Consider the following 13,524-nt stretch of genomic DNA (forward strand, 5'->3'; position numbering starts at 1 on the left):
CAATTTGTATAGGGACAGGCAGGAAGCAGTGTGTCAGGCAGTGAGGATAATTTTAAAGACTTGCTGTTACTATTAGTTCCACAAAGGTTCTTTTCAGGACTGGTATCAGTGGTACGGTAATAGGCTTGTACACGTATAATATTCTTTCTTCCAAATATAGAAAGAATATTATACTTGACTGCTGCCCTTCTGCTGCAGTCTGCTAATCATTCACAACTCACTTGTTCCACAAAGCTCTTTATCAGGACTGGTAACTTGGTCTGTCTAGGGTGCTACGGTACATAGGCTTGGGTGCGGTACAGTCTGCTGTTCTGTAAGGACCGCTATCGGTCCACAATACATAGGGTTGCCGTGCACTACTGCTGACCGCTGCCCTATACTGCAGCAGTCCTTCATTGGTATAGGGACTGACGTACAGTCTGCTAATCACTAACACACAACCTGCTTGGTCCACAAAAGTTCTTATAAGGACTGGTAACTTGGTATAGGGTGCTACGGTACATAGGCCTGAGTGCGTTACAGTCTGCTGTTCTGTAAGGACCGCTATCGGTCCACAATACATAGGGTTGCCGTGCACTACTGCTGACCGCTGCCCTATACTGCAGCAGTCCTTCAGCGGTATAGGGACTGACGTACAGTCTGCTAAACACTAATACACAACCTGCTTGGTCCACAAAAGTTCTTATAAGGACTGGTAACTTGGTATAGGGTGCTACGGTACATAGGCTTGAGTGCGGTACAGTCTGCTGTTCTGTAAGGACCGCTATAGGTCCACAATAGATAGGGTTGACGTGCACCACTGCTGACCGCTCACCTATACTGCAGCAGTCCTTCAGCGGTATAGGGACTGACGCACAGTCTGCTAAACACTAACACACAACCTGCTTGGTCCACAAAAGTTTTTATAAGGACTGGTAACTTGGTATAGGGTGCTACGGTACATAGGCCTGAGTGCGTTACAGTCTGCTGTTCTGTAAGGACCGCTATCGGTCCACAATACATAGGGTTGCCGTGCACTACTGCTGACCGCTGCCCTATACTGCAGCAGTCCTTCATTGGTATAGGGACTGACGTACAGTCTGCTAATCACTAACACACAACCTGCTTGGTCCACAAAAGTTCTTATAAGGACTGGTAACTTGGTATAGGGTGCTACGGTACATAGGCCTGAGTGCGTTACAGTCTGCTGTTCTGTAAGGACCGCTATCGGTCCACAATACATAGGGTTGACGTGCACCACTGCTGACCGCTGCCCTATACTGCAGCAGTCCTTCAGCGGTATAGGGACTGACGTACAGTCTGCTAAACACTAATACACAACCTGCTTGGTCCACAAAAGTTCTTATAAGGACTGGTAACTTGGTATAGGGTGCTACGGTACATAGGCTTGAGTGCGGTACAGTCTGCTGTTCTGTAAGGACCGCTATCGGTCCACAATACATAGGGTTGCCGTGCACTACTGCTGACCGCTGCCCTATACTGCAGCAGTCCTTCATTGGTATAGGGACTGACGTACAGTCTGCTAATCACTAACACACAACCTGCTTGTTCCACAAAAGTTCTTATAAGGACTGGTAACTTGGTATAGGGTGCTACGGTACATAGGCTTGAGTGCGGTACAGTCTGCTGTTCTGTAAGGACCGCTATCGGTCCACAATAGATAGGGTTGACGTGCACCACTGCTGACCGCTGCCCTATACTGCAGCAGTCCTTCAGCGGTATAGGGACTGACGTACAGTCTGCTAAACACTAATACACAACCTGCTTGGTCCACAAAAGTTCTTATAAGGACTGGTAACTTGGTATAGGGTGCTACGGTACATAGGCTTGAGTGCGGTACAGTCTGCTGTTCTGTAAGGACCGCTATCGGTCCACAATAGATAGGGTTGACGTGCACCACTGCTGACCGCTGCCCTATACTGCAGCAGTCCTTCAGCGGTATAGGGACTGACGTACAGTCTGCTAAACACTAATACACAACCTGCTTGGTCCACAAAAGTTCTTATAAGGACTGGTAACTTGGTATAGGGTGCTACGGTACATAGGCTTGAGTGCGGTACAGTCTGCTGTTCTGTAAGGACCGCTATAGGTCCACAATAGATAGGGTTGACGTGCACCACTGCTGACCGCTCACCTATACTGCAGCAGTCCTTCAGCGGTATAGGGACTAAGAGTTTTGTCACAGGGTCATTTAAAAAATGACATGCAGAGGAAGAGGCAGGCCCTTCCGCAGGGGTGGTAGGGGTAGGGCAGGAGCAACAGGCTTGAGCCAAAGTGGGAAGTTGCAGAAGGTGCGTTCAATTACTTTAAAGGATGCACCAGACTTGGTTGAGTGGCTCGCTCAGCCTTACTCTTCTGCACCCTCCTCATCCTCTCGATCTGCACCCTCTTCTTCACTCTCTGCTATGTGCACCCCCAAAGACACTACCACCAACAACACGACCACCACCACCACCACCACATACCTTCCGCTTGAGTCACTGGAATTATTTTCCGATCCATATCAAGAGGACATTTCTGATGCGCAGCCACTCTTGGTATTGGATCAGGAAGAGGAGGTAGCAACAAGCGCTACTCAGCAGTCTGACGCCAGTACCCAGATCAGCCCAAGGAGGAGGTTGGTCCCCGGTGTTGCTGCCTACTCTACTTATAGCGGTGGGGAAGGTGACGTTGATGATGACGTGTCTAGTGATGTCACGTGGGTGCCCACAAGAGAGGAAGAGGAGGGGAGTTCAGAGGGAGATATGGACCAGCAGATAGGGAGGAGAAGCAGCAATGACTTACATTGCACAGCAGGGACAAAGCAGACTGCAAATGTATCAGGAGCGAGTCATCGACCATGTACGGTCACATCTGGCGCTCCCAGGACACCGGCACATGGCTCCGCAGTGTGGGCTTTTTTTAACGTGTCCGCTGCTGACAATAGCGTTGCCATCTGCAATCTTTGCAGTCAACGCGTTAGTCGCGGTAAGCCCAATACTCACCTAGGGACGACCGCCTTAAGAAGGCACATGAGCAGCCATCACCGAGCCCAGTGGGAGCAACGGAACACACAAAGCCACACTGCAGGCTCTCACCGTCCAGCCTCGTCTTCTACTTCTCCTTCTCCTCTCTCCTCACAATTGTCCTCCACTCCACCTTCCATCACGCCAAGCTCACATTTTTCTGCAAAAAGGCAGGCTTCCGTGGGCCTAATGTTTGAGCGTAAAAAAATGATGACGCCGGATAACCCTCTTGCCCAACGGTTGGCGGCTGGCTTGTCAGAACTCATAGCCCGCCAACTACTGCCATATAAACTGGTGGACTCGGAGGCCTTTCGCAAATTTGTGGCCATTGGAACACCACAATGGAAGGTCCCAGGAAGGAAGTATTTCTCAGAGAAGGGCATCCCAGAGCTATATGGCCATGTTCAGCGGCAAGTGAATGTATCTCTGGCACACAGTGTCGGTGCCAAGATACATCTGACCACAGACACGTGGTCTAGCAAACACGGGCAGGGAAGGTATATCAGTTTTACTGCCCACTGGGTGAACCTTCTGACGGCCGTCAAGCATGTAACCCGTGGCACCCGTGTAGATTTGGTTTTACCGCCACGGATTGCATGCAGGCCTGACTCTTCTTCTCCTCCTCCTACTCCATCCTCCTCCCTCTCCTCCTCAGCTGCCTCCTCCTTTTCCGCTGCTAGCGTCTCTTCCACTGCACCGCCCAAGCTCCCCAGAACCTATTCCACATGCCAGGTGAGACGTTGCCATGCCGTGCTGCGTCTGTTGTGCCTGGAAGCAAAGAGCCACACTGGCCCGGCACTCCTTTCAGCTTTGCGTTCACAGGCAGATGAGTGGCTAACACCGCTCAATTTGACAGTTGGTAAAGTGGTGTGTGACAACGGTGCCAATCTGCTTAGCGCATTGAAACAGGGCAAAATCACGCACGTGCCGTGCATGGCACACGTCTTAAACTTGGTCGTGCAGCGATTCCTTGTCAAATACCCTGGGGTCCAGGACATCTTGCGGCAGGCAAGGAAAATCTCGGCCCATTTCAGAAGATCTTACACGGCCATGGCTCGCCTTGCTGACATTCAGCGGCGACACCATCTGCCGGTCAGACGTCTTATTTGCGATTGCCCGACGCGATGGAACTCAACCTTCTATATGCTTGATAGGCTGCTCCAGCAGAAACGTGCAGTTAACGTCTACCTGTATGAACTCTGCGAAAGAAACGGTTCTGGGGAGCTGGGTTTTTTTTCACCGCGCCAGTGGCTGCTCATGCGCGACACATGCAGACTTCTGCGGCCATTTGAGGAGATCACCAAACTGGTCAGTCGCAGCCATGGCGCCATCAGTGACATGGTACCTTATGCCTTCTTTCTGGAGCGTGCATTGCGTCGTGTCATTGATCAGGCTGTGGAGGAGCAGGAGCGGGAAGATGAGGAAGTCGCAATGCTGGATGAATTCCCAGGGGGGCTACTCTATCTGAGACAAGTCAACAACAGGAGTCTGATGAGGAGTCAGAGGAGGATGGTGCCGGGGCGGATGAGCAGGAGCAAGAAGAGCATGCTTTAAACCTTTCTGGGATCCCTGTTGTGCGAGGATGGGGAGAGGAGAATGAAGAGGACGACATTATCCTGGATGATGAGCAGGAGCCAGGCCACCACACCGCTTCCACTTTAGTGCAAATGGGGGCCTTCATGCTCCAGTGTTTTAATAGGGACCCCCGTATAAAAAGCATGAGGGTCAAGGACCAGTACTGGGTGGCAACGTACTTAGACCCCCGGTACAAACACAAAATGGCGGAAATGTTACCGCCGTCGCAGAGGGCTGTCAGAATGCAGCACTTCCAGGCCTTGCTTCGAGAAATGCTGCATTCTGCTTTTGCGTGCGCTGGCAGAGGAGCAATTCCCACTCCCAGAGAAGGATTTGCGGGTACCAATCCAACAGCGCCTGCAAGAAGAGGCCGGTTTGAAGATGTGTTGGTGACTTCGGATATGAGGTCATTCTTTCAGCCGACCCATCGACAGGTGTCATCCGGATCCAGCATCAGGGAACGCCTAGACCGTCAGGTGTCCGACTACATTGGGTTAACGGCCGATGTGGACGCTCTGAGGAGTGATGAACCCCTAGACTACTGGGTGGGCAGGCTTGACCTCTGGCCAGAGCTTGCCCAATTTGCAATCGAACTGTTGGCTTGCCCCTCATCCAGTGTCCTGTCCGAAAGGACGTTCAGCGCAGCAGGGGGGATTGTGACCGATAAGCGTACTCGCCTAGCTCACCACAGTGTTAACTACCTCACATTTCTAAAAATGAATGAGGCATGGATCTCGGAGGAATTCAACACATGTGATCAGTAGACCATGTATATGTCTATAAACAATTTTTGGAATCAAGCACACAGACCTTCTTAATTCATTTGGCTCACTTCCCTGACCCAAAAAAGCACACCGTACTATATGCCCCTACCCTCCTCTTTGAAGAGGTTGAGCGGTGTCATATTTCTACTGGGGCTGCTTATTATGAGGGGTTCCCACCATCCCTGTGCTGTGCTGACTTCCTCCTGGGTGTTCTTATTATGAGGGGCTCCCACCATCCCTGTGCTGTGCTGACTTCCTCCTGGGGGTTCTTATTATGAGGGGATCACACCATCCCTGTGCTGTGCTGACTTCCTCCTGGGGCTGCTTACGGTGCTGCTGTCAGCGCTGTATGTCACGGAGCTGCTGTCAGCGCTGTATGTCACGGAGCTGCTGTCAGCGCTGTATGTCACGGAGCTGCTGTCAGCGCTGTATGTCACGGAGCTGCTGTCAGCGCTGTATGTCACGGAGCTGCTGTCAGCGCTGTATGTCACGGAGCTGCTGTCAGCGCTGTATGTCACGGAGCTGCTGTCAGCGCTGTATGTCACGGAGCTGCTGTCAGCGCTGTATGTCACGGAGCTGCTGTCAGCGCTGTATGTCACGGAGCTGCTGTCAGCGCTGTATGTCACGGAGCTGCTGTCAGCGCTGTATGTCACGGAGCTGCTGTCAGCGCTGTATGTCACGGAGCTGCTGTCAGCGCTGTATGTCACGGTGCTGCTGTCAGCGCTGTATGTCACGGAGCTGCTGTCAGCGCTGTATGTCACGGAGCTGCTGTCAGCGCTGTATGTCACGGTGCTGCTGTCAGCGCTGTATGTCACGGAGCTGCTGTCAGCGCTGTATGTCACGGAGCTGCTGTCAGCGCTGTATGTCACGGAGCTGCTGTCAGCGCTGTATGTCACGGAGCTGCTGTCAGCGCTGTATGTCACGGAGCTGCTGTCAGCGCTGTATGTCACGGAGCTGCTGTCAGCGCTGTATGTCACGGAGCTGCTGTCAGCGCTGTATGTCACGGTGCTGCTGTCAGCGCTGTATGTCACGGAGCTGCTGTCAGCGCTGTATGTCACGGAGCTGCTGTCAGTGCTGTATGTCACGGAGCTGCTGTCAGCGCTGTATGTCACGGAGCTGCTGTCAGCGCTGTATGTCACGGTGCTGCTGTCAGCGCTGTATGTCACGGAGCTGCTGTCAGCGCTGTATGTCACGGAGCTGCTGTCAGTGCTGTATGTCACGGAGCTGCTGTCAGCGCTGTATGTCACGGAGCTGCTGTCAGCGCTGTATGTCACGGAGCTGCTGTCAGCGCTGTATGTCACGGTGCTGCTGTCAGCGCTGTATGTCACGGAGCTGCTGTCAGCGCTGTATGTCACGGAGCTGCTGTCAGCGCTGTATGTCACGGAGCTGCTGTCAGCGCTGTATGTCACGGAGCTGCTGTCAGCGCTGTATGTCACGGAGCTGCTGTCAGCGCTGTATGTCACGGTGCTGATGTCAGTGCTCTGTATTACGGTGCTGCTGTCAGTGCTCTGTATCTCCTGCACCCTCTTGTTTGCCTACCCTGGTCCCTGACCTTCCCTCTCCTCCATTGCCTTCATTAGCTCCATAGTCCTGAATTGTCAGAACAATTTCCCAAATAAAAAAAAAATGCTTGTAGTTATCGATCCCAAATTCACCTCATACATGTATTATGCTATTGTCCAGGTGGTGGGACTACGTGCTACCCCCTAATAATTACCCCGTGGCCGCAAATTCGACCTAAAGGTTTGCGAAATTCGCCTCCCATTGAAGTCAATGGAGCCCGCGGCGAACGGTCGTTTTCGCGAACGTTTGTGTCCGTTCGCGTTTCGCGTTCGCGAAACGTCCCGTCGGAAGTTCGTCCATCACTAGTCATCGTACCTTTATATTGTGCGATCCCTTTCTTTGTGTCATGGAACAGGCATTCCCATGGAGAATTTCCCACCCTTTCCCCAGTCACTAAGAATATCATCCCTATTATTTTCTCCCAGAAAGGGGTTATTTTAGGGCAATCCCACCATATGTGCTTAAAAGTCCATAGTCCATTACATTCCCTCCAGCAGGAAGTCTGATTTTCTTCTCTAAACCTCTGTATTCTTTGGGGCATCAGGTACCACCTTGCTATTAATTTAAAGGACATTTCAATCGCAGCTCCTTATTATATAGAGTTTAGTGTGTCGTGGTATAACGATTTGAGCTGCTGCTCATAGGGTGGTTTTTTTTTTTTGAATAGCGCAGTTTTGTTTTTTTACTGCTTTAAATAACATTAATTGTCAGTGCCTTAAAAGAAAGTGAATTGCAATACATTTGTTTTATATCTTGAGGTGCCCATCTTCACTAATGTATGTAGGCAAGACGATTGTCCCTTCAAATGACAGTTCCTACCCCCTTGTTTACCCTTCCCTCCCCTTCCTATTCTCCCCTTACCCCCCCCTCCATTTTAATCCTTCTCCCCCACCCCCTTTTTTTTTCCTTTCCCTTTCATTCCCTTCCCCTTTTCTCCTATTTCTTCTTATCACTCTGCATTTCCTTTTTTTTTCTATGATCTTGTTTTTCTTTTTTCTTCTTTTTCTTTTCTTTTTTTCCCACTGTTTTGTGTTCTTTCCTTCTTTTAATTTAACAGAAACAAAATGAAAGATCTGCAGTCACCAGTGATACACCTCCATCCCTACACCCGTTGGGTGGCTTCCGCGGATGCGCGGTCACCCAGTGGCAGTGCAATTGTCATCTTGGATGGACGGGAGTCCATTGTGTATGCGTACTCCCAATGGTAGCTGACACACTGGTGTTGGCTTACCAATCCATCCTGGCATGGCATTGGGGGAGGAGCAGACCGGATCTCTTAGGGCAGGGATATGCAATTAGCAGACCTCCAGCTGTTGCAAAACTAGAAGTCCCTTCATGCCTCTGCCTCTGGGTGTCATGCTTATGGCTGTCAGAGTCTCGCTATGCCTCATGGGACTTGTAGTTCTGCCACAGCTGGAGGTCTGCTAATTGCATATCCCTGTCTTAGGGGATAAAAGTCAGGGGTATGACACTTACCAATACTATGCACATCACAGATTTCCATTGCTGTTCAGCTGTTTGTATATCAAGGTAAATATGCTATCCCCGCCCCCAGCACTCACCTGGTGCTTCCCCTGCATTCCCTGCACTTTGTTTAATTTTAACATTGCTTTACACATAACCTTTTTCCTTTTTTCTTACTATAGGGGTTGATTTCCCAAACAAACACATTTTTTTCAGGATTCACTTCCTTATTCATGGTCTCTATGTCCGCTCCATTATTGGATCAGGTTAGTTCACATATGTTTCTATACAAATAATTATATAACTTGTTTACTCTGCTTATTTAGTAAGGTTTGACATATACACTTATGCTAGAGTATACATGCTCTTATACAAAAATGTTTTACTACATTATATAAGTTGTTGTTCATCTTACTAAATGTGGCAAACCATTGAGACATATACATCTATGTTTACAGCTGATATCTATCAAGTTACACACTGAGACAATTAGGACCATTCACCTTCACCCATGCCATGTCTGCCGCCTGGCATCCCCCTTGGGGGTACCTGTGTTTGTCTTCTCCCCCTCACCTCCCTAGCCATACTCTGGCTGCTGCCGTCCATTTTGGGGTTCAGCGATGGAAACTCTGGTTTCGTTCATTGGTAAGTATTGGGCCGTTTTGCTCTGGCCCATTCTGCCATTGTTCTGACATTTAACACTGTGACACATCTCTTTGTCTATTTAGATACACTTCATCCGCATCCACCCCTGATGAGTGAGCAATGATCTTGCGAAACGCAGGTCTGGTTTTCTGATGCGTGCATTGGTATATACTGCATTGTATAATGTTTGTATCAACTTGATTTATTCTTTTTGCTATGTGCAAATCCATTGGCTGAGCTAGTATGCTATATTATCCATGTATGTACAATTATTTTAATAAACATTTATACTACTATTTATCGTGTTACTCAGTGGCTAACTGTGACCACCTCATTTAAAGTCCCATGGCGATTCGTATTTCTATTTCTTAATTTAACTTGTATCTCTTTTCTCTGGTTTTCTGTTAATGTTTCATTTTATTTCTGTGATGATTTTCATTTTTCATAAATTTTTTGTATTTTTTGGTATTTTATTTTATTAATTATTATTTGTGTTTATTTACATTGCTGTTTTGTTTTTTTAATCTTTCCATTATCATCCTGTGGCATTTGCCTCCCCCCCCCCCCTTTTTTTTCATCTTTTCCCCTTTCTTGTTTTTCTTTTTGTTTTTCCTTTGTTTTTCTTATTATCTTTTTTCCTTCCTTTCGTTTTTTTCTGGTTTTCTTTCTCTTTTTTGTGTGTCTATTTTGCTTTTTTCGCCTTTTGTCCCCTTTGTTCCCCTGGTCTTAAAGCGGTTCTGCACCTTAAAAAAAAAAAATATTAAAAGCCAGCAGCTACAAATATTGCAGCTGCTGACTTTTAATAAATGGACACTTACCTGTCCCGGGGTCCAGCGATGTCGGCTGCAGATGACGAGCGATCGCTCGTCTCTCTGCTGCCCCCACCGCCATCCTCTGTCAGGGAATCGGGAAGTGAACCATTGCGGCTTCACTGCCCGGTTCCCTACTGCGTCTCCGCTGGTCCCTGCTGTGTCCTGGGAACTGTGTGTTTCCCAGAACACAACAGGGGGGGGGGGGGCGGGGCATCTGCGGTGGTCTGCGGCGGTCTGTCCCGGAAGTGGGTGCAGATACCTGGATTATCCAGGTAACTGCACCCCCCTCCCCCCTGAAAGGTGCCGATTGTGGCACCGGAGGGGGGGAGGAATGAGATGAGTGGAACTTCCACTTTAGGGTGGAGAACCGCTTTAAATTATGTTTTATTTATTGCTCTTTTCCTTTTTTTCTTTTTCTGAGTTTCCATGACCATGCATATAGGCCTTTCTCTTCCCTTCCTCTCATCACCCTGTTCACCCTGCTTTTTTATGTGTTCTCCACTGCTTTCCTAGTCTGGTTCACCACCCCACTGTGCCATCCACTGTTGTCATTTTTTCTTGTTTAACTGGCGCCCTGCACCGGCATCAGCTCACCCTTAATCACTAAGGATAAGCTGAAAGTTTGGTCAGAACTCCCAAACTGTAGCCCATTCATCCTCCTATTCGGTGGGAGCAAAGCATTATATATTAAAGTGGCATTTCCTCCACTTTCTACCACTTCAATATATGACACTTTCAAGGAGTATGAATACTTGTTTAAGGCACTATATATTGAATATAACTGTTGTATTACCATGTTCACACAAAGATTGAATTGGTACAACCATGTTGTAGGCACTTTTGAGTCCCCTGATTTTCTGGCATGAACCCAGAAAGGGAACAGGAGAAAGAGACCAGTGAAATGGAAGACATGGAGAACAAGAAACGGCTTCACTAGCTTTTAGCTTTCCTTCTACTAATCTCAAAAAACAATTATCTTCACACTGTCATTTTTTTTTCCTAACGAAGGTGCAAGTCCTTGCACCAATGGAATCCCCCATGCTTTTTAGGCAAAGGGGCAGGAATAGTAGTGGCATCACTACCAAAATATGGCCACTGACCATACTGTATGTGACCATTTTTGGGCAAGGACATTGTTTAAATATGATTGTAACCGTAGTTGGTTAATAATGTCATCACTATCCCCTTCCCCTTCTCTTAAATAGCCGATGAAAACTTGGGGAGCTGGTACTGTCTGGATTAATAGTGTGCACTCAATAGTTGGGAATAGTGCTGTATATTCATTGAGGGATTTTACTGGATTTTTTTTTTAAATAAAGGATTTGTCACTTTTTTGAAAGATGACTGTTCTTGGCCAAATGGATTTTTTTTTAAAAGTTCTGCATTGGTACATGTTCCCCCAGGGCACTGCCCCCCATGCTAATTTTGATACCAACTTACCTAGTAGCCATGAAAATGGCAATTTCTAACTTGACAGATTTTGGCTTTCATTGATTTTCAAGGGGTTTGGTTTAGCATCCAAGCATCTTTGAAGTGCATGAAACTCCTTTTGAACCAAGCCCAGGGCAGTTTGGCGCATCACAAATTATAACCTCTAAAGCTATGTACAGACATATGCAACAGAACTGAAATTGAAAACCATACATATATCCACCCCCAAAATGGTTTGCTTCACTAATACTGTAAGTGTCCTATGCTTCTAATATGATTCTTACCTTATAATAATCTGTATTATCCATATTAACTGATTCTCCATAACTAAGAGAAGAAATGTTATTAAATACATCTTCCAGGATAGAACAACCCCATGAGTACCACATGAAATAAACCTGTAGAAAAAAAAAAAATCAAATGTTTAGCAATGGATCAGAGATACGTAGATGATGTATGAATTTACATTAAAGACTCTTACTTGGGACTTCTTTTCCTCCATCAGTGTATAAACATCAGACATCAGCTGAGTGTCATTGTAATCTGCCATGGAGCCAAAGGTATAAACCAAAATGATGGACTCTGCAGGGGAAATCTCCAGAGCTCTTTTCAACCCATAGAGGGTGGATTGCTTGCAGTCCCATAATGCGTACAAGTATTCATAAAAAGTAGTATAGTCATCTTCATAGTTTTTTGTTATGCTTTGCAAGAAGACACTCTTGTTATTGGTGATCGTTTCGTTTGTTTCTGAATTATAATTTTTTTGTAGAAATTAATTACTCAGAATAAAGTTCCAAACATCAACAGTAGCATAAAAAAATGGTAAGAAAACAAAACTACTCGTCAAAGTCGCACAAAAAGGAGCCACTCCTACCCAGTTTCAAGCTAGATCTCATCATGATTGCCAAATACCACTGTGTAATTTGATTGGCTTAAACAAGGATTTAACGTGGAATGCTGTATACCACTGAACCCTGCATGCTATTCACAGTGTTGTTCATGTCCTGCTCCTTAATGTTGTACTCTGTATGCTGTGCATTATGTTGTACTCTGGCATACTCTATGCTGTATGTCAAATAATCGTGATTGCTGCACCCTATAAGCTGTGCTGCTCATTACATGCTCCTGGCCACTGAACTCTGTAAGCTTTGCTATACATTACATACTACTGAGAATAAGTGTCCATAGTTTCAACTGTTAATGCTTGCTTAGTACTCCTCAGCTATTTTAGGCCTCGTTCACATGTGCTTTGGCCTCTGAAGAGTAATGTGCATTCAGATTGCTCTTCAGAGGGCATTTGACAGGTGGTGAGGAGGTGTTGCACCATCTTCTTACCACCTCCTTTAACACCTTGGACCCTTCATGCATTGCACACAGTTATGGAGCTCTTGGAGAGAAACTCCACCCACTAAAGGCTGAAATCTGAACTTAAACTGATACTAAAGTCTAGTTCTTTTCTACAAAAATAACAAATATATTATACTTACCTGCTCTAACCAGTGGTTTTGCACAGAGCAGCCCAGATACTCCTCTTCTAGGGTCCCTCGCTGGTGCTCCTGGCCCTGGCTACATACAACAGACCACACTGTGTCCCAGATTAGACTTCCAGGCTCATACCCAGATCACCTTAGAATCTATCACAGCAGCGCTCAGCCATTCAGAGAAAGCAATGTATTCAATCAATGAATACAAAGTGTCCTCTGATTGGCTGAGTCAGAGGTTGTGACATCATCAGCCCATCTCTCTGACTCAGACAATCAGGGGAAGCTTTGTTCTCATTGATACAATACATTGAACACTCTGATTGGCCGAGCAATGCTGTGATAGACTAGACCAAATGCAAAATGCTATATCTAGCTGTTATAAAGCACATCCAGAGGCCTTACATGTTAGTGAGGGACATCGTTTGTTTGTTCCAAGCTGGCCTGAATAGACTATGTAATGTATTTCAAAATATGGGGTCGAGCTTTAAATAGGAGCAATTTGCAGACAGTGGTGCCTGCCAAAAATGACAAGGGGTATAGCTGCAGACTTTGTAGATAAAGAGGGAGTCAAATAATGGCTAACACTCAAAATAATAGTAGACCATGAGAGCTCGATCCTTGAGAATAGGGAGACAAACAGGGAAATGGACTAGATTTGAGAAGGGGAAAGTAAATTGGGTTCCCTACACCTCCCTTTTCCTGGTACAATAAATTTCTCTTCTCAATATTTGTAACGCTGAACCTAAGTCTTTACGTGAAACTCCCAGGTAATCAACATACC

General features: G+C 47.0%; 1 protein-coding gene across 1 annotated transcript in view; it reads right to left on the minus strand.

The window, feature by feature from the left end:
* Positions 1–13,524, minus strand: part of LOC144000342 (uromodulin-like) — a 103,742-nt gene that overhangs the window by 56,671 nt on the left and 33,547 nt on the right. Inside the window, exons 5-6 of the mRNA XM_077494133.1 lie at positions 11,741–12,006; positions 11,544–11,657 (exon numbers count right to left, since the gene is read on the minus strand). Coding sequence (XP_077350259.1) covers positions 11,544–11,657; positions 11,741–12,006 — 380 coding nt within the window. The remainder of the gene's footprint in view (positions 1–11,543; positions 11,658–11,740; positions 12,007–13,524) is intronic.

This window comes from Lithobates pipiens, unplaced genomic scaffold (assembly GCF_037356315.1).
Source record: "Lithobates pipiens isolate NorthernLeopardFrog02 unplaced genomic scaffold, aLitPip1_a1.2 Scaffold_22, whole genome shotgun sequence".
NCBI lineage: Eukaryota > Metazoa > Chordata > Amphibia > Anura > Ranidae > Lithobates > Lithobates pipiens.